This window comes from Nymphaea colorata, chromosome 11 (genome assembly GCF_008831285.2).
Source record: "Nymphaea colorata isolate Beijing-Zhang1983 chromosome 11, ASM883128v2, whole genome shotgun sequence".
Classification (NCBI taxonomy): domain Eukaryota; kingdom Viridiplantae; phylum Streptophyta; class Magnoliopsida; order Nymphaeales; family Nymphaeaceae; genus Nymphaea; species Nymphaea colorata.
This window is the reverse complement of record NC_045148.1, coordinates 6596848-6620256: the sequence shown is the minus strand read 5'-3', so window position 1 is coordinate 6620256 and position 23409 is coordinate 6596848. Positions and strand designations below refer to the sequence as shown.

Below are 23409 nucleotides of genomic sequence, written 5' to 3'. Positions count from 1 at the left end.
ATTATAAACCATATGCAGTTAAATGTAATTTTTTGCGTGATAGGTGGGTTTTTGTAAAACTATCAATGTTGAATGGGTAAAAATTTGGTTGACAAAATCAAGGGAACCTCTCCTTTGGGGTGGGCAGGAGGCTAATCTCATTACCGAGTAAAGGTCAAAACCTTCCTCCATTCTCCAAGGTTTGCGGTTGCTTTTCGAAATGACACCTCTGTTATACTTCCATCTACATAACAAAATAACATCTTTGAAGTGAGAGAACAAAGGAAAAGATTCTTCCTTTCAAAGATGAAATGGTGGGTGTGGGAACCATGGTTTGAGATCAGCTAGATGTTGGGACCGGCCATTTTGGTTATCATGAGCCATCCGATTCACTTAATTGGAGGTTCATGCAGTAATTTGAAAAAGATTTTTTTTTTCCAAAATCAAAGTATATATACGGCGTCATTTTTAAAGATCATAGACTTCTTTGTGTGTTCGTGGGACATCAGGGTGTAACTCAACAGATCAACTCAACAACGATTTACCTGAGATGAATGAAACTCGAGGCCCTTTCGTCCCCTATCCACAAATTGTTATAAATGTTCTCTTAAGGGAAGAAGTCCTAGAAAGAATTGCTCGCTTTTGTTTGGGCTAAATTTTCTTTTCATGTTTAATTTTGCTGTAGGGAAAGAAAGAGAAAGCACAAGCCATATTCACTTTTATTGTTTACATTTCTAAAACCAATATACACTGCAGCCTTGTAAAGATATTTATTATAACCGCACCACATCGCCCACACATATAAGAAAGTACAAGCTGCAGAAAAAGACTCAAGGAATTCCACCTCCAAATCCTCCGCCGGATCCACCACCAAATCCGCCTCCTAACCCACTAAACCCACCTCCCCCACCAAAGCCGCCACCCCCTCCTCCTCCCAGGCCACCACCGCCAAGTCCAAGTCCTCCACCATAACCCTCTCCACCGCCAAACCCACCTCCACCTCCACCACCACCACCGAACCCACCACCTCCACCAAAACCACCATCTATGACAGCACCGCCACCCATGCCACCTCCTCCACCACCTCCAAAACCACCACCTAGGCCTCCACCACCGCCACCACCACCACCACCAAAACCACCACTTAGGCCACCGCCACCGCCAAATCCACCTCCAAAGCCGCCTGCACCGAACTTGGGATATATTGGATAGTGATGGAAGAAGAACCATTTTTGGTCCTGAAACGAGGAGGCATCGTCGTCTCTGTCGGGTAACTTCCTTGCACTGGCATGCAGTGCAACGTGGCGAAGTAATAATAGTAGGAGGAGAAGCAGTTTGGAAGCCATTTCTACCTTGCGTTTATTCATCACTCGTCTAACAACTGCGCGCGTACACTTTGAGTGCGAGGGAATATTGAGGGAAGTGTGGCAAGAATTTATAGAGATGGATGGTTGGGGCAGAATTTAAATTTCCACCGGAAGTCCGTGTTGGGTTGCGGGATGGACAAGTACGCAACGCTTCCCTTTTCACCAGACACGACTTAAAAGACTCATGCACTCCAGTTAAGCTCTTGAAGTGTTTTCTTCCTTTTTGATCTTTAAGTCTTTTCTGCTTTCCCTCTTCTTTCATCGATGCTGCCAGCTTCGTTCCAGCTGCTAAGTCCCGTAATCAATCTTAAATCTCCCTTCATCTTTTTCTTTTTCTCTCATCTTCAAGGCTTAGTATAGGTAGAATGTAAAAAGATCGGATTCAAATGGAATATACCATTCTGCTTTTTCAGATATTTACATATTTGAGTTTGAATTCGAATTTAAATACGAATTAAAAAACCAGATCTGAATCTAAATCCGAAATCTGATTTCAAAATCTGAATCCAATCTGATTCAGACTTCTACATTCATATCAAAGTTCAAATTTTGAATTGAATCCAACTGATTTTTAAAATATAAGAGCACTAGATGTAGAATATTTATTTAAAACTAAATCTGGTCTAAAACCAAATCCAAAGAGATATTTATGTATATTTGAATCTGAATCCAATTGAATGTCATTTTGTAAACTCCTTGTTGCATTGAGAGTTGGGTTTACACATAAATACATACATGCACGCAATCCCTTGAACTAACTGGAAGAAATTAAATTCATAATGGTTGAGAACGCAGAAAGCTTTTGGCACTCAAACTTTAATGTGGTTTCGAGATCCAATGTGATTTCAGGATCCTCTTCCTCTCTCTTAAATTGTGAGGGAGGTTCACATTACACATAACCCTCATCTTTAATTTCCCATAGAATTATTATTTATAGCATGCAAAGCCCTATGTCTATGTTCCTTTTGATTTTGTCTTTATGGCCATGGCAAATTGACCCCTTGCCTTATTAGCCCTCGTCTTCCTGGACCCTCTCTGTCTCTTTAATATCATTCCCTTATCGGATAGCCTCCCTGGAGCTCATTGTGCTATTTTTTGCATTGACCTTGACAATAAAATACTTTGTGCCTTTAGATTTTTTTTAAAAAATCATCACTAAAGGCATTGCAACAGATTTTTCTGGGGGCACAGTTTATCAAGTTTTGACTATGACGAGGTTTTGGATGTACATGTTTAAAAACTAAAAGTTTGTCAGTAAAATAATGAAAATTATACACCAAAAAATAAAATCAATTTATAACCAACTAGCTGCACAAAAAATGGAGACCAAGTCAAACTCAAGGAATAATAAAACTAAGAATTAAAGAACCAATCAAATTGCATTTACTTTATTAATTTGCTAAACAAAATTAGATCTCAGTAAACTCCTACTGGAAGTCAAATATGATCTATTAAAATTAATTGAATCATATTCTAACCACAAATAAAACTTTATCAACAACTAAAAGAGATCAACAATAGGAAATTTATACTCTGCAAACAAAAGGGGCTCACCAGTGATCTTCGGTGAACTTAAAATGATTGATGGCTTGTTAAGGTCAGCAGTTATTTTGCATTTAAAATAAAACAAGTATATTTTAAACTCGAAAATACTAAACTAGTTTAAGTTCAAATAATGGATTGAGTGCATGAAATATGCTAGAAAAATTAAGAACCTTACATACGCATAAGAAATCAAAAAGCTAACTAGGTATGCACACAATTATATAAAAATATCTAATATAGGGAATCAAACACTGGAATATGTACGAAGCTGAAGAAGGGGGACCTCCTCACACACAACTTAGACCACACACAACTTAGGTCTAAGCAGGAATTAGCTCTTGGAAGATCTTCTTGCTGCTGCCACACCAGACTTAATAGAAGAAATCTCCAAGAAACATAATAGGCACTAGAGAAACATATATAAGAGAGAGAACACTAAGGGTGGCAGCGATGGGTTCCAAAAAGGAAGTTGGTAAAGTTGACCTGTTGAAAGATTGGGGTTTTCACATACCTGATAATAAACATGAGGACATCCATTAAAGTTGTTGATGTTGTTATTATTTCGTCCAACACCACCCTTATTGTGGTTGCCTCTAAAACCCTGCCTTTATATCCAAAATCTCTTCTTTCATATGTTTGGCTTTCATTTTCCAAATGACAGCTCTTCATTTTCAAACAGTGGCCCTTTCTCAAATTTTGTAATCGATGCAAGTTCCATGTATTGATGTCCTACATTATAATCCTAATGTCTCACTTTGGTAATTGACTTAGAACCTTTTCCTACTAGGGTTTGTATGTTATTTTTAGTGAAAGCTATTTTCTCCCTTTTGTTTTAGATGCACAACGTGTTAAATCCGTTCTGGATCAATATGATATGCAATTCATTGAGGGAGGTTGGCTCAATCCTTGTTTTCGTATGTCATGCAATTCATTGAAAGAGATTCATTCAGACCTTGTTTTCAATCACAGTCATTAAATTCAAGTGTTCGGCTGTGGCCCTTTTAGGGTAAGCAGAGTGAGTATTTCACCTTACCACCCAAGAAGAAGAAAAATCCCCCACCCTTACGCCTATTCCCTCAATGTATCAGGCCTACTTCTGAGGTGACATCTTCACTATGTTTTAACTTTCATATTCGTGTCTTCCTTTTGTAGCACAGGATGTTGACATCTCAAAAATTCGAAATGGAGTTAGGCTGCCTACCAGCCCTGCAGCCCTGCCTCGTTTGTTGCATCAACCCCTTCGGGGCTTTCAGCTAGCAGTCCTTCAATGATCTGCATTACAAGGTCTTCTTCAATAATGGTCTTGCAAGTAACGGCCAATTGATGAGCAATAATGTTTGCATGCAAACACATGATCATCATTGTGATTTGTGCCTTCTTAAGGCCTTGTAAATATGTTTTAAGTGCATAGCTTTAGAAATTTAATATGCAACATGGCCTGCTCTAAGTGCACTCAAAACATAATAAGAAGTATAAAGTGCAATGATTTGATTGTAGACAAGCTCAAACAGATGTGCTAGAATACGACTAAGTAAAAATTGGTAATCTATTTGCCAAACATTATAATCTGGTTTAATATCTAATACACCTTTGATACATGTAGGGGAACGAACCTTGGACCCATCGACATATCTGAACAGATCGTAAGTAGTATTGGTATAAACTACAATTCTCATAGAAATCGATACAGTCAGCTTTATAGAGATAAAGTAACCATTTAGGTTGCCGGGAATTTGAAGGAAGGAAGATGAACTTGGAGACACTTATGTGCGCATACCAGACATGAAGAGGAGGTCGCTTGGTTTGATGAGCTTGAGGCCATTTGGCTCTTGATGACATGAATAAAATTAAATTCATGATGGTAGAAAATAAAGAACAATACTTTTAGTGCTTAGATTTTAATGTGATTCAACCAAAAGTTTTCTGTTGATAATCCACTTTTTCGCTTACTTAGATTGGGACGGAGGTTTCCATGAAACAACCACCATTTCTTAAAATGGGATTAAAATTTATAGCATGCACAGCCTTATCTTTATCTTGCTTTCTGTTTCATTTTTATGATCATGGGATGATACTTGATCGACCTCTTCATTTCTTATTAGGACTAGTTTTTCTTCCTAAATGGTCCATCTCTACCCTTTTGAGATCACTGACACCAACTTTGTTTCCTTCAACACTTTTGCTACATTAATAGTAACCTTCTAGTTACCCCTTTCGTTCAAAACTCATTAGGTTGCCATGCATATATCTGCCTTGTGCGAGGAAAGCAAAGTTCCAATCAAGCTACTAATAACAGCTCCTACTTGGCTAGGGTTGAGTTCCAGAATTTATAAGTTGCCACAATGCTTAAAAACCGGCCCTTGAAATAAGTTGGCCAGTTTGTCTATTCAATCAAGTAGCTGTTCAGCATTGCATGGGTTACGAATTGGACAAAATTGTATTTACATTTATTTTAACAAATATAAAAAATATATATTATATTTAAAAAACCCTTAAAATATTTTAAAGTAATAGAAAATAATTAATAGTGAGTGGCAGGTGGCTCCCCTACATCAGCTAATGAAAAAATAGACACCAATCCAATTCAAATAGTCCCATCCACTTGGCTCGGTAAGGTGACAGGAGACCATTAGGATGACGGAGTTCATTATGAAGGGCAAGTCTCTTGGTATAAGCTTATTATGGGTCTATCTAACTCAGCTAGCCTATAAAAAGAAGAAAGGGTCCCAATCAAGCTATTATTATTCCATGCCAAATTAGCTTATGCCTAGGGTTTATGAATACAGTGCTACCTCCCCAAACTATCATATCTAGAAATGCTTTTCATCAAACAGTCAATGCTAAAAAGGGCAGGCTAATTACGCATCCTTAAAAGGTATTGCTTCATGTATTCCATAGAAAAGTGGGGCAATATAATTCATGCACATGGGCAAACTAGTCTATTTTTCGATAGCAAGGTGATGCATTTCATGCATATAAGAGATTCCCAACACATCATAAGATTCCCACTCTTTAACAAAAGGAAAATTAATGTTTTTTTCAGATCCAGAAAACAAAAAGGATTAGTCTAGGAGCACTCCTTGGGGAAAAGAGTGTGTGTCCATGCCAATATATATTCTCATCAAATGATACGCAAACGCTAGCAATATGCAAAACATCATTTGGCTTTTCAATGCTTGCAGCTTAGCAAGTGCAATGGGAAGCTTTGCTTGGATAGCTAATGGTATGAGGGGGCTGTAGCAGTGGCCACTAACTCAATCTTATGGCCTATTGCCCGTCGTGGAAAGACAGCTCTATGCTACTTTTATGGCATCACATCCTTTAACTCATCCAACACTGCCTTGATCTCTTGGAGATAGCCTGGTCCAATGGGCAGTCCTAATTGGGTAGGGCAATCCTCTCTGTTGTGGGAGGGTTGGGCTTTCATGAGAAAGCTATCGAATCGAGTGTTCGATTATTGTATAATAGGACTGCTTGACATGGAAAATTTTAAAGCTTTAGCCTGTAAAAAAATTTCATTAGTTTTCAAACCCAAGAAATAGAGTAGCCACATGAAATGCATTCAATCCAGAAGTCCTTTCTTATGCTTTCAAATTGGATACATGGCATCTAGGTTTTGAAATTAAGAAGGTAAAAAGAAGACTCGTTCAATGAAGGAGTGAGATATGTAGTTACCTGAGATCACGTATTTATCTAAAGGTAAATCTAATGTATGACCTTTACTAAGTTTTGAACTATAAATACAACAAAAAGTTGCTATCTTTAGGACATACAAACACATGCATCTAGCTATGTTCTTTGCATTAGTTTAATAAGAGTACTGACCTAGAGGGTCTTGAGAACCTATTTTCCGAATGTGTATATCGAAGTTTTTTTATCAATATTACACAATGAATGGAAATTTTCATTTAAGGGCCCACTTTTTTGTTTTTTATATGCAAAATACTTGCATCACTTGTCTCTAACATGTCAGATGACATCAGTTAAACTATGACATCTTAGCATATATGAAATGTTATGTTTTACAGCACTTCCTTTTTAGATTAAAAAGGTACTCTTAATATTGATTTACACCAAGAAAGTAAAACATGAGAAGCCATATTTGAAAGTATGGGCAAAGGTGTAATTGTCTAAATGAAAATTCTTCAAAAATAAGATATGGAAAAGAATGACTAGGCTAATTTTACCCATCAACAAATCATCTAAATCCAATTGCCAGTCAGAGCAAAGGGGAAATGCTCAGCGGTTTACCCTACCAGTACAGGGGCCTCACCTTTTCAACCTAGTGTCCTCTAAGACTTCTCCCTGACAAAGCATATTCTCTTTCCTAGCAAGGGAAATTGCCATCACCGGTGGCCCATGTCAGTCCTCCAGTGATGGATCTCTCTCTCTCTCTCTCTCTCTCTCTCTCTCTCTCTCTCTCTCTCTCTCTGATTGCCATTTTTTTAAAAGACCTCCCCCTTGAGAATTTGTTAAAATAATGGTTCCTTCCTGAATTTTCTTGCTCCACCTCTAGCATGCAACAAAAGGCCGTCTATGCTTGCATTGTAGGTTTTACCTATTTGAATTTTTGACTGGCAGGTAAAAGCAAGTTATGATCCACATGTACTTATTCAGTAAATTTTAAATTAACATCATGATAAAAAGCATGCCTAGATTGAGCATACTCATCTTTTTAATTTTGCTAGCAATCTAAGTTGCCCAAAGTCCTATATATAGGATTTATGCCAACAGAGACAGCTCATCACTTTTGACAACCTAAAGATCCCAAGATCAAACTCTTTAGTAGAACATGTTGTGTTCTTTTTCTCTTTATATAGATTTTTCGAAAATGACAATCTTGGTTGCCATGTGAACAGCCCAAAATGAACATATCAAGCTAGTTTCCTTATAAATACTATAATATGATTTGGAGGTACTGCAACGAACACAAGCGTCTTAACTTTTTCCTTTTTAGTTTAGCAATCAACGCACATGATATTGGTATTTAAGCCATGAAATATGAAGATTGAGGGTACATGAATAAGTTTCTCCGATGTCATATTTTTAACTAGTTGGAAGTCCTAATACTGGTAAATATGACATAGTAAACTGAACGTAAAAAAAAAAAAAAAAAAAAAAAAAAAAAGGAAACTGAACGTACGTTGTGCAATATCGTTCTCACTGCCCTTCAAACATCTCTCCTTCATCTCTGTGGATTGGTCAAATGCGCATTTTTTTTCAATTTATGGTAATGTCAGCCTCCTTTCACATGTTGGTTGCAAGTTCTTCCTAAAGTTTGGCTTGGAATTTGAGGCCTGTGTCGAAGAGGGGTCATTATACATCGTAGACATTGCTTCATTCATCAAATGCAATGGAAAAAATCCTCTCAGTAAGCTGCTTTGTTGCTGCTGCAAGGCCTCTATTCTTCTTTGATGAGGCCCAGCCCCTTTCAATCATTTGCAGCAGTTGCTCAATTTTTCCTTGATTTGCAGGTTGGATATTGTCAACTTCTTTCTGAAAGACAAATGATCTAGATTTAGTGAAGTGACTAGCTATGTCATGATATGCATAAACGTCCGAACTTTTATTGGAGAAAATATTGTACAAGGTGTTCCTTTCATTGAAACAACTGTATATATCTTTGATTATTCTCTACTCCAGGGCTCCATGTGCTGGCCTTCCACCACAGCGCCCTAGCCACCATGAAGATTGGGCTTTGGACTCTTGCATAAAATCAACCATATGGGATTCCTAGCACCCAAAAAACAAATACCCAATATGCAGCCATTTCATTAGGCTTCATTCAACCCTATTGTAGCCAAACTTTAACTCCCAATATCATTTTCAAACAAAGATATGATTTCATTTCTAAAATATAAGTAACCCATTTCCACAATGACAATACATTATATATCTACTTTGGATTCCAGCATTGGGATGGACCATGATGAATCCTATATATCCATGGCATCCCAATTTGACTGCAACTATAAGCATATGTTCCTGTGGCAAGTGTTGGTTGAGGATGCATTACACTGCAATTGTGATCGGGTTATGAAGGGGGATAAAAAAACTAACTAATGGGCAACTTAATTAGTTTCGCTTTCTTCCAAAGTAGAAACAAAAACCCCTAGCGATGCAAAATGCCTTATAAAAAATTAACTACCCATCTAACAGCCATGGCCTGCCCATTCTACCTTCCCACTGGGTCCGCAACTTAACTACCTTGAGAATTTGAGATGAAGGAATATTCCAAATTCAATATGGGCTCCTGTGCAAGCTACAAGTTACCAGGAAAATTCTTATGGTGTCTGCAAAAGTCAGTTGCTAGCTGTGCAAAGATGGCCAAAATAAAATCAGACTTCCCGTGAAGAAGTTGATATCCATGAGAAAGTCTTTTTCCCAACTATCTGCATATAATGGCCGTGCATCTGACAAGTCTGGAAAGCAGGTGAGCGTTCTAATTTTTTTGGAGAAGACTTCATGAAAGGTAGACAATTGACGTTCATTATCAGAATCAAAGGTTATTTTAAAGAACCACTATTAACCTTTGATATGGTTCAATATGAATTTGTCACACGCACACAACTGCATGCCTTTATGGTGCAGATCCTCTTGCATTCTGCATTCACATTCCTTCATAAGTTCTTTCTGGATCAAGAGTGAGACCGGACCACCAAGCTTAAAGAGCAAACACCACGAGAAAACTCAAGCAACATAAGGACATGGCTGGTTATGCATTTACATTCCATCATATAGCTGCCATCCGTGTATGCATGAACCTTTGCGCACTTCTTCGGCCTATACATGAGAACTTTCGTCCTTACTGTATCTTATTTAGACACATCAAAGGAGAAAACTTGCATAAAAATCATGTAAATTTTTTTTAGATCATTTACGCATGTATGAGTTCCAAAATCATGTCTTTGCAATACTCATCAGCTTCGCAACATTCTAAAGCTAACGTCCAGCAACTAAGTAAAGGACTTTGAGTAGTTTCTCTTCGCTGGCAAAGGACCCGATAAGCAGTTGCACTTTAAGAATCTCATGCAAATGCACACCTTTATTATTAAGGCATTTATGACCTCACTTGTGCATAAAATAGACTCACATGCAAAGAAGTTTGCCAGATATTAGGATACAAGAAAAGAAAAAGCAGAAAAGCAAAAAACAAATAAAAAAAGAGGCCGCAGTTGTGATCAATGATTGACACTCTTGTGCAAAGAGGCGAACGGCTTCCTCCCTGCTCGTGATTAAACGCATGGCACTGCTTCAACTGCATTCATCGCAGGGAGAGGGTGTCCATTAAAGGCCCTCTCCTAATGGCACCTAGAGTCCCAGTGGAGGCTATAAAAAAGAGTCTGCTTCTACATCGGCATTCACCCGACCACCACTTAAGGTAATCTTGTTTGTCTTAGAGACCGTCGCCAGCCGTTTCCTAGCTGTAAATAAGGGAAATATGCCTCCACCAAAATGGCTAATGTTGGTGGTGGTGATGGTTCTTACCGTTTTCTCTGTTGGTCACGTTGCTGCTCGGACTATCTATGGTAGCAGCAGTGTAGAAGATGACTGGAGAGATGCATTTGGCGAAGAGCTTCGCCGTCGAGGTTATTATGGATATAGCCCGTATGGCAGTCCTCGTCGTGGACACGGCCAGACTTGTCGTGGGTCAAAGCAATGTGAAAAGCACGGTGGTGGAGGATATCCAGGTGGTGGATATGGTGGTGGGTATCCTGGTGGTGGATATCCAGGTTATGGTGGTCCTGGTGGTAGGTACCCACGTGGTGGCTATCCTGGTGGAGGATATGGACACAGTGGTGGCGGTTCAGGCGGAGGAGTTGGAGGTGGTGGTGGTGGTGGTGGTGAAGGGGGTTATGGAAAGGGTGGTGGATTTGGAGGTGGAGCTGGTGGAGGGTCAGGACATAGCGGAGGATATGGTGCGGGAGGTGGCGCAGGTGGTGGTGCTGCTGGTGGTATAGGTGGTGGTGGAGGATTTGGAGGTGGAGGTGGGGGTGGTGCTGGTGGACAAGGTGGAGGGTTTGGTGCTGGTGGGGGTATAGGTGGTGGAGTTGGTGGTGGTGGTGGTGGTGGCGGAGCTGAGGGAGGTTATGGAAAAGGTGGGGGTTTCGGTGCTGGTGGACAAGGTGGAGGGTTTGGTGCTGGTGGGGGTATAGGTGGTGGAGCTGGTGGTGCTGGAGGTGGTGGTGGTGGTGGCGGAGCTGAGGGAGGTTCTGGAAAAGGTGGGGGTTTCGGTGCTGGTGGTGGTGTAGGGGGTGGCGCAGGCGGATTTGGAGGTGGTGGTGGGGGTGGGGGCGCTGAAGGAGGTTATGGAAAGGGTGGTGGTTTTGGTGCTGGTGGTGGTGTAGGGGGTGGCGCAGGCAGTGGTGGATTTGGAGGTGGTGGTGGCGGTGGGGGCGCTGAAGGAGGTTATGGAAAGGGTGGTGGTTTTGGTGCTGGTGGTGGTGTTGGGGGTGCTGGTGGTGGTGGTGGTGGTGCTGAGGGAGGTTTTGGAAAAGGTGGGGGTTTTGGTGCTGGTGGTGGTGTAGGTGGTGGAGGAGGAGGTGGTGGTGGTGGTGGTGGTGTTGAGGGAGGTTTTGGCAAAGGTGGGGGTTTTGGTGCTGGTGGTGGTGTAGGTGGTGGTGGTGGAGGATTTGGAGGTGGAGGAGGCGGTGGTGCTAATGGAGGGTCAGGACAGGGCGGAGGCTTTGGTGCTGGTGGTGGTACTGGCGGTGGTGCTGAGGGAGGACCTGGGCAAGGGGGTGGTTTCGTCCCTGGAGGTGGTGCCGGTATTGGAGGCGGATTCGGCTTCGGTGTAGGAGTGAACGTAGGATTTGGCGGTGGAGCTGGCGCTGGAGGTGGTGGTGGTGCTGGAGTTGGTGGCGGTGCAGGTGGTGGTGTTGCAGGTGGAGCAGGTGGTGGTGTTGGAGGTGGAGTAGGAGGTGGGGCTGGTGGTGGTGTTGGAGGTGGAGTAGGAGGTGGGGCTGGTGGTGGTGTTGGAGCTGGAGGTAGTGGTGGAGTTGGTGGTGGTGCTGGTGGTGGAGGTGGGGAGGGAGGTGGCCTTGGGGGTGGTGCCGGAGGTGGAGTTGGAGTTGGAGTTGGAGTCGGTGGTGGAGGGCGCTAGACTTGAAATTATGTCTTTGAAAGATGGTATTTGTGGTGAGGTTCCTTTATCCAAAATGGAGAACGGTGTCGTTTTATCGAAGAAGTTTCTGTATTTATTGGATATTGTAAGGTGTCATATGGTGATTTAAGTTAAATTGCATTGAATTCGCATGATATTCTCTCATATATCTATCGAGAATCAGTAAAAAGAACAAAACGGGTGAAACGTTACGATTAAAATATTGAAGCATAATGTTTTAACTAGTTCTTAGATACAAAATTGTTTTTAGCTGCAAATCCAATTTTACCTTATATTAATCAATAATGGTCCTTCAGTTAACTCTTTGTTAATGCTAAGAACATAGTATTAGATTTGAACTGTCGTAGCAAGGATAAAATAATAACCATAAAACCATGCTTGGCTGTCTGTTTACTTAGAATAAGATAATTATTAACCCAGTCAAAATCATCGCTATAGACCTAAAAATTATGGTTGAAAGTATTTTTCAACCATAAACTCATCACTGTGGTTGTTGCTTCCACTAGCCACATTTTTCCTAAACCACTTGTCATGATTTTGGCTGTAGTTTGTACTTGCAATAACCACAAATCAAATCTTTATGCATTAGTCATGGAAAATTTTATGGCTAGCGTAACTATTCTACCTTGCATATATATATATATATATATATATATATATATATATATAGAGAGAGAGAGAGAGAGAGAGATAACACAAAAAAAGAATAATACGTAAAAGGTATTGCTTATACAACTCAAAATTATAGAAAAATTACCATAAAAATATTAAATATTGTTTAATTGATGGCTCGACAAAATAACCTGATGCGTCTAAAGCAACGTGAAATAACGAGGTCTGTTCAATAGATCACCTTGTCACAACAGCGCTGGTCAGTTGTGATGGGGTTGTTGACATTGGCCATTGTTGCACCATCAAGTACGATGTTAGGAACACATTATCTTATTTTTAGTTCATTTGTAGTATTGTTAGGAACTTTATGTTTTTGTTTCATGCATCTGCCCTAAAAAGTAAGGTAGATTCATGAAATATATTCCTAAAAAATAAGGTAGATTCATGAAATATATTTTAAAGTGCGAAATGAACCTAACCAATTTTACTGTCACCAAACACTCCATTAAAAGGTTTTTTGGTACTGATAACAAATTGTTACTATCTAATAAAACTATCCTAAAAACTAGAGTATATTCATATGATCCTGTAACATAGAGTTCAATGTTTCAATGTTGAGGTAGAATCACTTGACAGTAACAGTTTATTATGGATGCTAAATGACCCGCAAATGCCACGTTCTTCATAGTAACATTCTGCACCCTCACTTCATTTGCACTTTTTCCAAGACTTTGATACTTTCATAAAAGAAATAATATTTTATTTCTTAAATTTGTGGATTTACAGTTCAACATTTTGAGTCATTTTTAACTTAACATACAAAAGACAAGAATTCTTGAAGACAAAAAGGTTCCCAAAGTATCCTAAAAACAAAAAGGTTCATAATTGGGCAAAGAAAATGTGGGAGATTATGTTAACATGAGACTTACCGTTCATAGTTGACAGTTGGTGACAAAATCGTTTGCTTACTCGTTTCTGGCTTGTACGTGCTGCGAAGAGATTGCATGATGTTGCGAAACATATAAATGACACGAACAAGAGTCAGTGTACATTAAAAATCTATTTCGATGGGAATTATACACATAACTTCCATTAAGAATCTATGTGATTGTGAACTGGAAATGGGATAACATAAGGTATTAATGATGGATGAATTTCACAATGGGTGTACGTCTCTCAGTAAGCCTCCTCAAGGAGATTACAATCCCCATTGACTGTACCTTACAATCCCCATAAATTCAAGCAATTAGATAATGGAAGTCAACATTTAAAAACAACCATATGGAACCTTTACTGAAATATATTAAAAACAGATCCTTAGATATTTAAAGTGTTTTTTTTAATCTATCCTTACCAATATGATTTTAAGGATAAGTTGATGCAAAATATATACTAATTCATCAATTTTTAGTTTTTAATAGTGTTTTTATAATAAGCAAAAAGTAATAGCCCTTTGATAATAGAAAAATGAACATTTTTCATAAAAGAACTTGATTCAAAACATGTTATATATCAAAATAGTTTTAATAAATATATTAAAATGTTTATATTTTTATTTAAAATACTAAAAAATTAAAGGGTTTGGTTTTTGTTTCAGACCTAAAGTAATATATATTTAACTCATTTTTTGAGCAAAGACATGGCTCATATTCGTGCTCCTTGATCTCGGGCTCGTTCAATAGTTCGTGTCGTGGCGTGCGTGACCGCTGGCGATCCGATCTCCTCCTCGGATCAACCAGCAAATAGCCGCCCAAAAAGCCCTACCGTCTTAAACCCTCTTCTTCCTGTTTTCCTTTTCTTCTTCTTCTTCTTCTTCTTCCTCTTCTCCCTCTGTGCTGGTTTCGTGGTGTCGAGGTCTGGCCTGTGAAAATGGGGGACGTGGTTCAGTACAAGCTCGAGCGGATGGTGGACGAGCTTGAGGACCTGGAGAAAAAGGGCCTCTTCACCAGGCAGGAGATTAGGCACATTGTCAGGAAGCGGCGAGATTTCGAGTACCGCCTGAAGAGGCCATCTCCTCTCAAGCAGGATTTCATTGCCTACATCAACTACGAGACGCAGCTCGATTCTCTCAGGAAGCTCCGGAAGAAGGCCATCATCCGCGCCTCGAAGGGCACCGAGAAGAAGTGGAAGAAATCAGTCTCTGACACTGCCAGCGTTATCAAGATACTCGAAATTTACAAGAGGGCCGTCACCCGATTCAAGGGAGACATAGGTCTCTGGTTCCGGTACTTGGAGTTCTGCAAAGAACGGCGCCATGGCCGTATGAAGCGGGTAATTCTAGGATTATGCATGGCCAATAAATTTTCGCCTCTGTATTTCCTCTTTGTTTTGGCGGAGGGGTGGGAAGGGTTGGGACCTTGGAGCGTACAAGCATTTGAAAAGATTGAACCTGAAATCCCTAACATGCAGTTTATTTTCTTTGTTTTCTTATGTTCTTTACGGCCTTTCATTGTTGATGTTTTTTTTTTCGCATTGATATTCGAATGCCCAATGTCCATCGTCCTGGTTACGATTGTCTATCACTTTTCTTTATTGATTGCTTATGCACTTCGATTACTGTCTACGTAAAGTTTGGTTCTCATCAAATTCTCGTCTCTCTTTTCTTTCTGTTATATTTTGGAACTTCTAGAATTTTAGCAGCATCAAATTTAGAGCACCCACCACCTATCTTCCTTATGGAGCAGATAGATTGATGGGTGTTACTATTAATGAGAATTGAGCTAGGGGCATCTAGACTGTTTTAAGTTGTTTGAAGATGAATTGTGGAGAACGACTGGACTTTCAGGAGGGGGGCGCAATTTCCACACTTTGCAGTTTGACAAAGAAATAGTGAACTTTGCATTATATTTGCTTCCAACCTTTTTGCCTGCGATGGTTTTGTTGAGATGCACTTTCCACTTAACTGTTTTCAGCTGTGAATTTTCTGTTTAAGTTGAAAGTTGAGACATTTGTTTGAGCTTGTCTTTTTATCTGCTTGACAAAAATATGAGCTTTCCCCCACTGGTTGCTTTCTTATTATCCATTTGGATGGTTATTCTGAATTCATCCAGTCATTTCACTTTGTAGAAGAGCATTTGTAGGATCAACTTTAACTATGATCTGACCCTTCCCAAACTCCCCCTCCCCTACCGCCCCTCTTCCAATCTGAGATGGAGGGCTCCCCAGAAGCTTGATAGAAACAGGTGTATTGGTATGTCCTTGTATTTGTGGCGTATCATGTGTACAGACCACTTCAAATGTGATCTAAATTAGCAAATTTGTGATATATTAGCTGGTAATTTTTAGGTGCACATGCAAAGTCAGCTGCCTTCAGGGCTCTGATACCTTCTAATCTATATATGGGCTGTTTACATACACATAAAAGAGAAAAACACACATTCTCAACTGCATAACAATTACACAGCCTACCTGCTGCAATTGATACAAAGGAGATTTAGAAGCATTAGATGACCAAACCTTTTATATTATCTGCTTAAATATCGATTTCCAGCTTATTATCTGGTATTGCTTTGGATGCTTTTTTAATGTTGGTCTCTTTTGTTCTATATTTGTGTTCTTTATATTAGGACTTAGGGAAGCTAGTAGCAGTCAAACTTCCATTATGGGTTATATATTTGTAATTTCCTAGATTTGTAGCATGATACATTATGTGCCTATAGATATCCATGTATTTTTGCATGCAGCGAACTGCAGCAGCCTTTTGTTGTCTAAATCTGTACTTTTCATGTTCTTTCTGAGAGTTCTGAATCTATTCTTAAAATGTCTCAGGCCCTTGCTGAAGCACTTCGTTTTCATCCGAATGTCCCTGGCCTTTGGATTTATGCTGCATCTTGGGAATTTGATCACAATTTAAATGTACCTGCTGCTCGTGCTTTAATGCAAAGTGGACTGAGAGCTTGCCCACAATCAGAAGATCTATGGGTTGAATATCTGAGAATGGAGCTTACATACCTTAATAAACTAAAAGCCAGAAAAATTGCTCTTGTCAAAGATCAAGGTGTTATTGGAAAAGTTGGAGGTGATGATCAAAAGACCTGGAAAGATGAAAATGAAGATCTATTTGTGCCTCTGAATGATGAAAAGTTGGCTCCTGCAAATATAGATGGCAAGGAACTCAACTCGGACAATGAACTGCATGTTCTTCAAACTCATGGCTCTGAATTGTTTCGAGCAATTTATAATGAAGCTATTGAAGCTACTGTGTCTAGCATGAGTTTACATAAAAGGTTTCTGGAGATTTTAGATGCTGCGGATCTATTGTTGCATGATGAAATAAAGAAAGAGATTATGGGAAAGATGCATGAAAGGTTTTCAAGAGAAGAGAATTACTGGGATTGGCTTGCTAGGATGATGGTATCAAAAGATGGAAAAATGGATAATTCAGGCAATGCATTTCTTTCTCAGTTGAAGAAAGCTGAGGAGGTATTTCTGCATGTTTCTTGCAACTATTTCGTTTCATTAACAAGTGATGGATCTATTTCGGAGATCTGGCTGTGGTCTATGACAACTGAGCTTTCCCTTGTCCTGGAAAAAAAAATTGACGATGTCTGTATCATTTGTTTGCATTACTTTTCAAGTCTAGTATACTGATTTTGTCCTCAAATTGATTTATTCATTGAGCAATATTCTCCAGCTTTGGTACCTTATTGGTGTTTCATTGTCACTGTTTGTTTTATCTGATAGTAACATGGAGGAAAATTTGAATTCTGTCTCTGTTGCTTGTTCAAAAATAATATAACAGTTAGCATGGTGGTCATGATATATACAAGTGCATTATGCATTCGTTTATTATGTGGAACATATTATTTATATATGTTATGTATTGTTAAATGAAAAAAATCAGTTTCATCATGAATTTCATATATGAGTGTGACAAATCGACAAATAGGATAAGTACTTAAGATCATCTTCTCTTGTACCCCAATAGAAAATGAAATTGTCAGTATCAGTTGATAGCCTCTGATGTCAGATTTTGGTGTACTATTAGTTTGTGATCGTGGAAGAAAGCTCTAGAAGGTAGCAGTTAGTGATTCTATAGGAAAGAATTGTATATTCTACTTTATTTTTTGTTGTAATTTATGGCTTTCTGCTTATCCATTGTCCCTGTGACTAGGTTTATGAGGAAGCTTTATCTGTTGTTCCTTCTGCGAAGATGTTCTCACTATATGCAAGGTTCTGGTCCAATATAATTGCACCTGAAGAAGAAGAATCAGAGAATTTGTATTTTAACGGCATCCCTTTTGATGTTATGGAGTTTGTTCCAAATTTATTAAGAGTTTATGAAAGAGCTTGTTCCTCCGACTGTATAACTGAAGATCTTGCAAAGCATTATGTCTCTTTACATCTCAAAGTCGGAAGGCTAGAGGAAGGAAGGAAATTGATTTCAAAACTTTGCAGAGCAGTACCCAATTCGACTTGTTTATCTATTTTAAGATTTACAATAGAGATAAAATATGCTATGTCTAGCTCTGCATCAATTTCTAAGGATGAATTACAGTCTATGTATGATCTCTTATGTGGCATTCTGACAGAAGGAACAATTTCAGAGGCTGAAAGCTTGTGGCTGATGGTATGAATTTCTGTCCATTCCTCTTCCGTTAACTGGGAGATCCATTTTATTTGAGGAAGTTTATTTTATGGTTTAATTTGTATTTGATTTATCTTTAATAACTTTAATTTAATTATGAATGCAGTATAAGTATCTCTTTTCATGTTTGATCTTCATATCTCATTGTAAGGTTATTCCTGTTGAAAACTTGACCTTGACATTAAAATGTTTGGTCTACATAATTTTCAAAAAAGCTCTATTTTTTGTACTAGCAGAATATTTCTGCTGTTGGTAATGTTAATAGAAGTTTGTTCTATATTTCACAAGAAAATAAAATCTGCTTTAATGTGCTCCGAGAGAAACTTGGATCTATGTATACTCAATACCTGTGTCTCTTCTTTTGATCTGATTTTGTGTTGCATCCAATTATGTTTTATGCTTAAACACAACCCATGTCAGGGTATAGGTGTTTCTAGTATATTCTTTTTCAGCATTTCTCGAACTGAAGATTATGTAGTGTATGGAAATTTTTCATGGAAAATCGTTCAATATTTTGCATTTGTATAGTACCAGTGCTTTTTGCATAAACACCATTTTAATAGTTAAACAAGTGTCTGTTATGTTCTCGAGTGTGCATGGCACAAACAGTGTTAAAAGTCAAAGGATAGGGATCAACTCAGAAACTTGTCTTGTACCCAGTTAAGCCCAACACTTTCTTAATGTTCTTTTGACATAACTTCATGCCTTTCTTTCACATCTGTGTTGTTGCTGCTTTTATTTTTCATTCGCTTGAATTACCATTATTATGCATATATTAATTTTCATCCAATGTTTGTTACTCATAACAACCTAAGGATCTATGTGGTTGCAAGCGCTAGGCAGGACTTGGGTTCTAGTGATGGGGCAATCCAGATTGAGAGGAAGGAGGAAGAAAAAGCTCCTCCACCTTAGTCAATATGTTTAGAGTTAAAATTAAAAATAGCTTTTCTTTGTTTGGGCTGCCTAGGTGGCTAGGCTTTTAAGCTTCAGTTGAGGGATATCTAGGCCCATTTTGTTTACCACGAAGCTCTTGATTCTCAAGTTTTGCACATTTAAGATATCATTTGCCTTTTCAGATTATTAGTTTTGAATGCCCACTCATCTGTGTATCTCAGAGAGATAAAACCCTCATTTCATAAAAAAGGCATGATTAAGTCATTGTACATAACTCCATCCATTTGTAGGTTTCATGATCTTCAATAGACATTATTAAGTTTGTTACATTCTTGATGGCATTAAATAGGGCTGGGAAACACGCTGGAAAACCAAACAGTTCATTTTCAGGTTCTGTGATTTCACTTGTTTACCTTAAAAAGCACCTCAAACTTAGCTATTTCCAGCAGGCAATGAGCCAAACCCGAGCTTGCTTGTGCTCTGAATTTGTTTGTACGCAGAATTTGTTTTGTTTAGCTCCTTCATTCCTTACCCCTCACAGGCCACGTGGCCATATCCGTGTTAAAAATCTGAACTGTCTTCATCAAGGCTAGAAAATAAAGACTTACTAGTTTACCACTAAAATTTGCTGAGATGACCCTGAAACATATATGTTAAACATGTAGTTGTTTCATTAATTGATAAAGTAGAGCTTTCAGGGTCAGCTTTGTATTAGTCACTCACTACCAACCTGTGTTCATCAAGGCTGGAAAATATTGGATTTTCTAGTTAACTACTAAAATTTGTTGAGAAGACTAAGAAACATTTGTTGAACATGTGTTTTCTTATCAGTATATCCAGTAAAGCTTGGAGGGTCAGTATTGTATTGGTCATTCCGCCTGCCTAGTTACATGTTTATGCTCTTGAATGATCTGAAAAACTTTCTATAAGCTTTCATTGGCCTATCATGTATAGAGTAACAGTTTGGGAGATCTTGTGCTCAACAAGGTTAAGAAGAAGACCTTATGTGATGTCAATTAAATATTTGTTATTTTGCTATTATCAACTTGGAGATGCAGTTAAAATATTTGTGGACCTTTCAGGGTTTCAAATATTTGTCGATTGAAAAAAGTTACTTTGACAAGCTGGTCCAGACATTCTTGGCGCAACTGGCTGCTGGTGGTAGCGTCGACAGCACGGGTGTGATTTCTTCCACCATACTTGATTCAGTTCTTCAGACAAGTGGTACTCATCATTTTAGAGAAACATATAAGAGGTATGTTAATGTTTCATGTCTTTATATGGATGTAACAAGTATTTACTACTAGAGACAAGTAGATAAATCTTGCTTCCCCTTGTATCTCTTTATTTGATTCATTAAGTTAGGTGTTGGCTGGTTGATGTCAAAAATTATGTCTTCATACAAGTGCCATACTGGCATCCTTGACCACATTATTCAATGTGTTTGGACGAACTTCAGATGAATGGCTGGATTTGGAACTTTACTCAAAGTTTGTATTCACTATTAAGTTTGTTATAAAAGGTTTTATGCTGTGTTCCTGTAAGCAGGTGCTATGCATATTTAAGAGCTTTCTGATAGAAACTTTACGAATTGGATCTGCTTGATGAAATATACATGATTATGTCAATGGTTGGATTTGGAACTTTACTCAAAGTTCAGTGTTCCAGTTTGTTATAGAAGGTTTTATGCTATGTTCTTGTGAGAAGGTACTTTGCATATTTAAGAGCTTTATATTCTTAGTTGTTCTTTCTGAGAGAAATTTTAAGAATTGGATCTGCTTGATGAATATACATGATTACGTCAATTTAAGTGAAATGCAAGAAGAATCCGATATGCTACTTACGAATTATCTAGCTGCAGTCTGTAAATTCCTGGTGTAGTGTGAAATCATTTGGTTTTTTAAGTTTGTTAACATAAATTTAGCAGCAATTGAGAGTGATTAACTATGATTAATATTTTCAATTACAATAAATAATTGTTTGGTTAAGTTGTGAAACACATGCTGCAGTTAATCTTGTATGCAACTCATTTTGTGGAACCTTCTACTGCAGAATTCTTGCTTTACCTCATCCAAGCCTTGCAACATATAAGCAGTGCATCGAGATAGAGTCAAATTTTGCATATGTTGGTGACGCTGAAGCTCTTGCTAATGTGCGGAATTTGTTTGAATCTGCACTTGGCTTCTATGGAGAAAATATAGAACTGTGGCGGAACTACTATTCTTTTGAGCTAAAGGTCTGTTCTTTTACATGGAAATGAAGTTACTATTTTGTTAAAAATTATTATTTTGGGTGTGTTTTAACAGATGGACCTGGTGGTGGTTTTCACAGATTGGAACATCTAGCGAAGCTAGTGCAATCTTTTGGCGAGCAAGAAAGATACTAAAAAATGAGGCAGAACTGTTGGTTACATGTAGAACTTGATAATTCTTTTATGAATTTGCATTCTCTTGCTATATTCGCAATTATTGTCAATTTTATACTGCATTATATGAAAATTGAAGAAGCGCAGAGGTTTTTGACCTATTCAAGCTGTGAAAATGTAGTGCCATTCAGCTAAAATGACTCAATATATAAAATTGGCTCTTGTTGAGTTCCTTGTCAAGTTTTGTCTACATCCGCAGGAAGTAAAAGGCTGCAAAGTGCTTTGTGGCTTGTTTTTGACATCAGGTTCATGTCTGTCCTATCTTCTGTCCTCGGAACATAAGGAAGCGGGCACAAGGTAGTCTCTTCTTTAAATTGCTGCATTGCATTTGGCATCTGAAGATGTTCAGGGGAACCATCTTTGGAGCAGTGATATTCTGGGTGCACATCTGGAGATACATTGACCAAGTTTTTCTAGTCGCAGTGTTCATCACAGAGTTCTGCAGATGAAGCGCATGCAATGGTAATATTGTGTATCCATGTTAGCCTTTTGATGGCTGTAGTTGTGCCTGATGAACATTATTTGATGGTGTTTCTAATTGAAATTTATATTGTTATTTGCTTCAGCTTATTTTTATGTATTTTTGAGAATTTGAAATCTCCAATTTGATTGTTAATTTAAGGGTGTGATCAAATCCGTGTGTATTGGCAAAAAAATGTCAACAACTGTGAAGTGTAATTGTGGTTATCTTCAATTGAATCGTACTCCTGCCATTGATGGACCCTGTAAATTACCCACTACGTGGTCAATGGTCTGCCCAAGGGCCGGGTTTGAACTGGGCCTGGACCTAAATTGCGATCAGCAGGTTCTCTCAGGCAATTAGAACCCACCCACCTGACCGGCTTCAAGAAATGTGGATGACTATCAAAACAAAAGACAAAAGGTTCATATCTGTTTGTTTACATGAAAAGTTTTTCTTATTGTAATCCAAATTCTAATTGAAACTAGCATAAAAATGTTTACTTATTAAATTTATTAGGTAATCCAAATTGCAGGAATAATCCTCCTTAATCAGATCTTTAGCCATTAACAGTCCCAACCCGCCAGTGCAGTACCCAGCTAAGCTGATCTCAGTTTCATTGTTTTGGTGCTGAGTTTAGGTCGGGCTTGTGTTAATACCATGATCTGGTCCAAGATAGGCTTTCTGCAACCTTGCCCTGCATTTGGTTAAATCCATTTAGGCTATCGTGCGATGAAATCCATTTAAGCTATGCTTGATAGCCTTGGATCTGAGATTAGAGGGAAATCCATTGAGATCGCATGACGTTGTAAAAGTTATGTAGTTTTGCAAATAATCGTAGTTTTTATTATTATAGTGAATACCCATTTTTTCCCAGTTAAAACAAAAAATGGGTACTTAGTTAGAAAATGTTTCATGTAAAAGTGGCCTATATAGTGCAAAATAGTCCCCGTTTTATGTGGCTTTGTAAAATGTGGCATTATTGTATCATCATAACGCACATTGGATCTTGGAATATAAATCCAAATCTGATTCAACGAACCCATTGAAGTCCTAAATAAGGTCTGGCGTCTAGGCCCCTTCTGTGAACTGACTCTAAACTGAGCCCATGTCCATTATACAAGGCGACCTCTCTCCCATATATGGGCCGACTTTATTTGCTGGCATGTTCTGCGGTGGGACCAACTTCAGATGCAAACGTTGGGAGAATGACCCCATCATTTATTAACAAAAAAATAAAACATGTAAATTTTAAAAAATGATATTTCAACCTTGTCAAAATTTAGGAACTTTAATTCTTACAAAATCATGGTGGTAGGAGGTTTTTCTAGCAAACAAGAAGGGCGTCCCAAAACTGCCATGCATCACAGGTGTATGGGCGAAGGACAAGAGCTACCACATTCGCAGCAGGGTTAC

The 23409-nt window shown here is 38.5% G+C and overlaps 3 protein-coding genes across 3 annotated transcripts; 2 read left to right on the top strand and 1 right to left on the bottom strand.

Annotated features, from left to right (window-relative positions):
- Nucleotides 1-809: 809 nt before the first annotated feature.
- LOC116264332 (glycine-rich cell wall structural protein-like) lies at nt 810-1325 on the bottom strand. Its single transcript, XM_031644478.1, has one exon. It carries the CDS (start codon nt 1323-1325, stop codon nt 810-812), a length of 516 nt encoding a protein of 171 aa, XP_031500338.1.
- Nucleotides 1326-10332: 9007 nt separating this feature from the next.
- On the top strand, nt 10333-11994 carry LOC116264331 (glycine-rich cell wall structural protein-like). The gene is made up of 2 exons (XM_031644477.1): nt 10333-11344; nt 11522-11994. The coding sequence occupies exons 1-2, from the start codon at nt 10333-10335 to the stop codon at nt 11992-11994; spliced, it is 1485 nt and encodes a 494-aa protein (XP_031500337.1).
- A 2329-nt stretch (nt 11995-14323) lies between these two features.
- On the top strand, nt 14324-22103 carry LOC116264717 (uncharacterized). Its single transcript, XM_031645075.2, has 6 exons — nt 14324-14898; nt 16396-17049; nt 17741-18196; nt 20191-20363; nt 21161-21344; nt 21440-22103. Exons 1-6 carry the CDS (start codon nt 14497-14499, stop codon nt 21530-21532), a joined length of 1962 nt encoding a protein of 653 aa, XP_031500935.1. The 5' UTR covers nt 14324-14496; the 3' UTR covers nt 21533-22103.
- Nucleotides 22104-23409: the final 1306 nt, after the last annotated feature.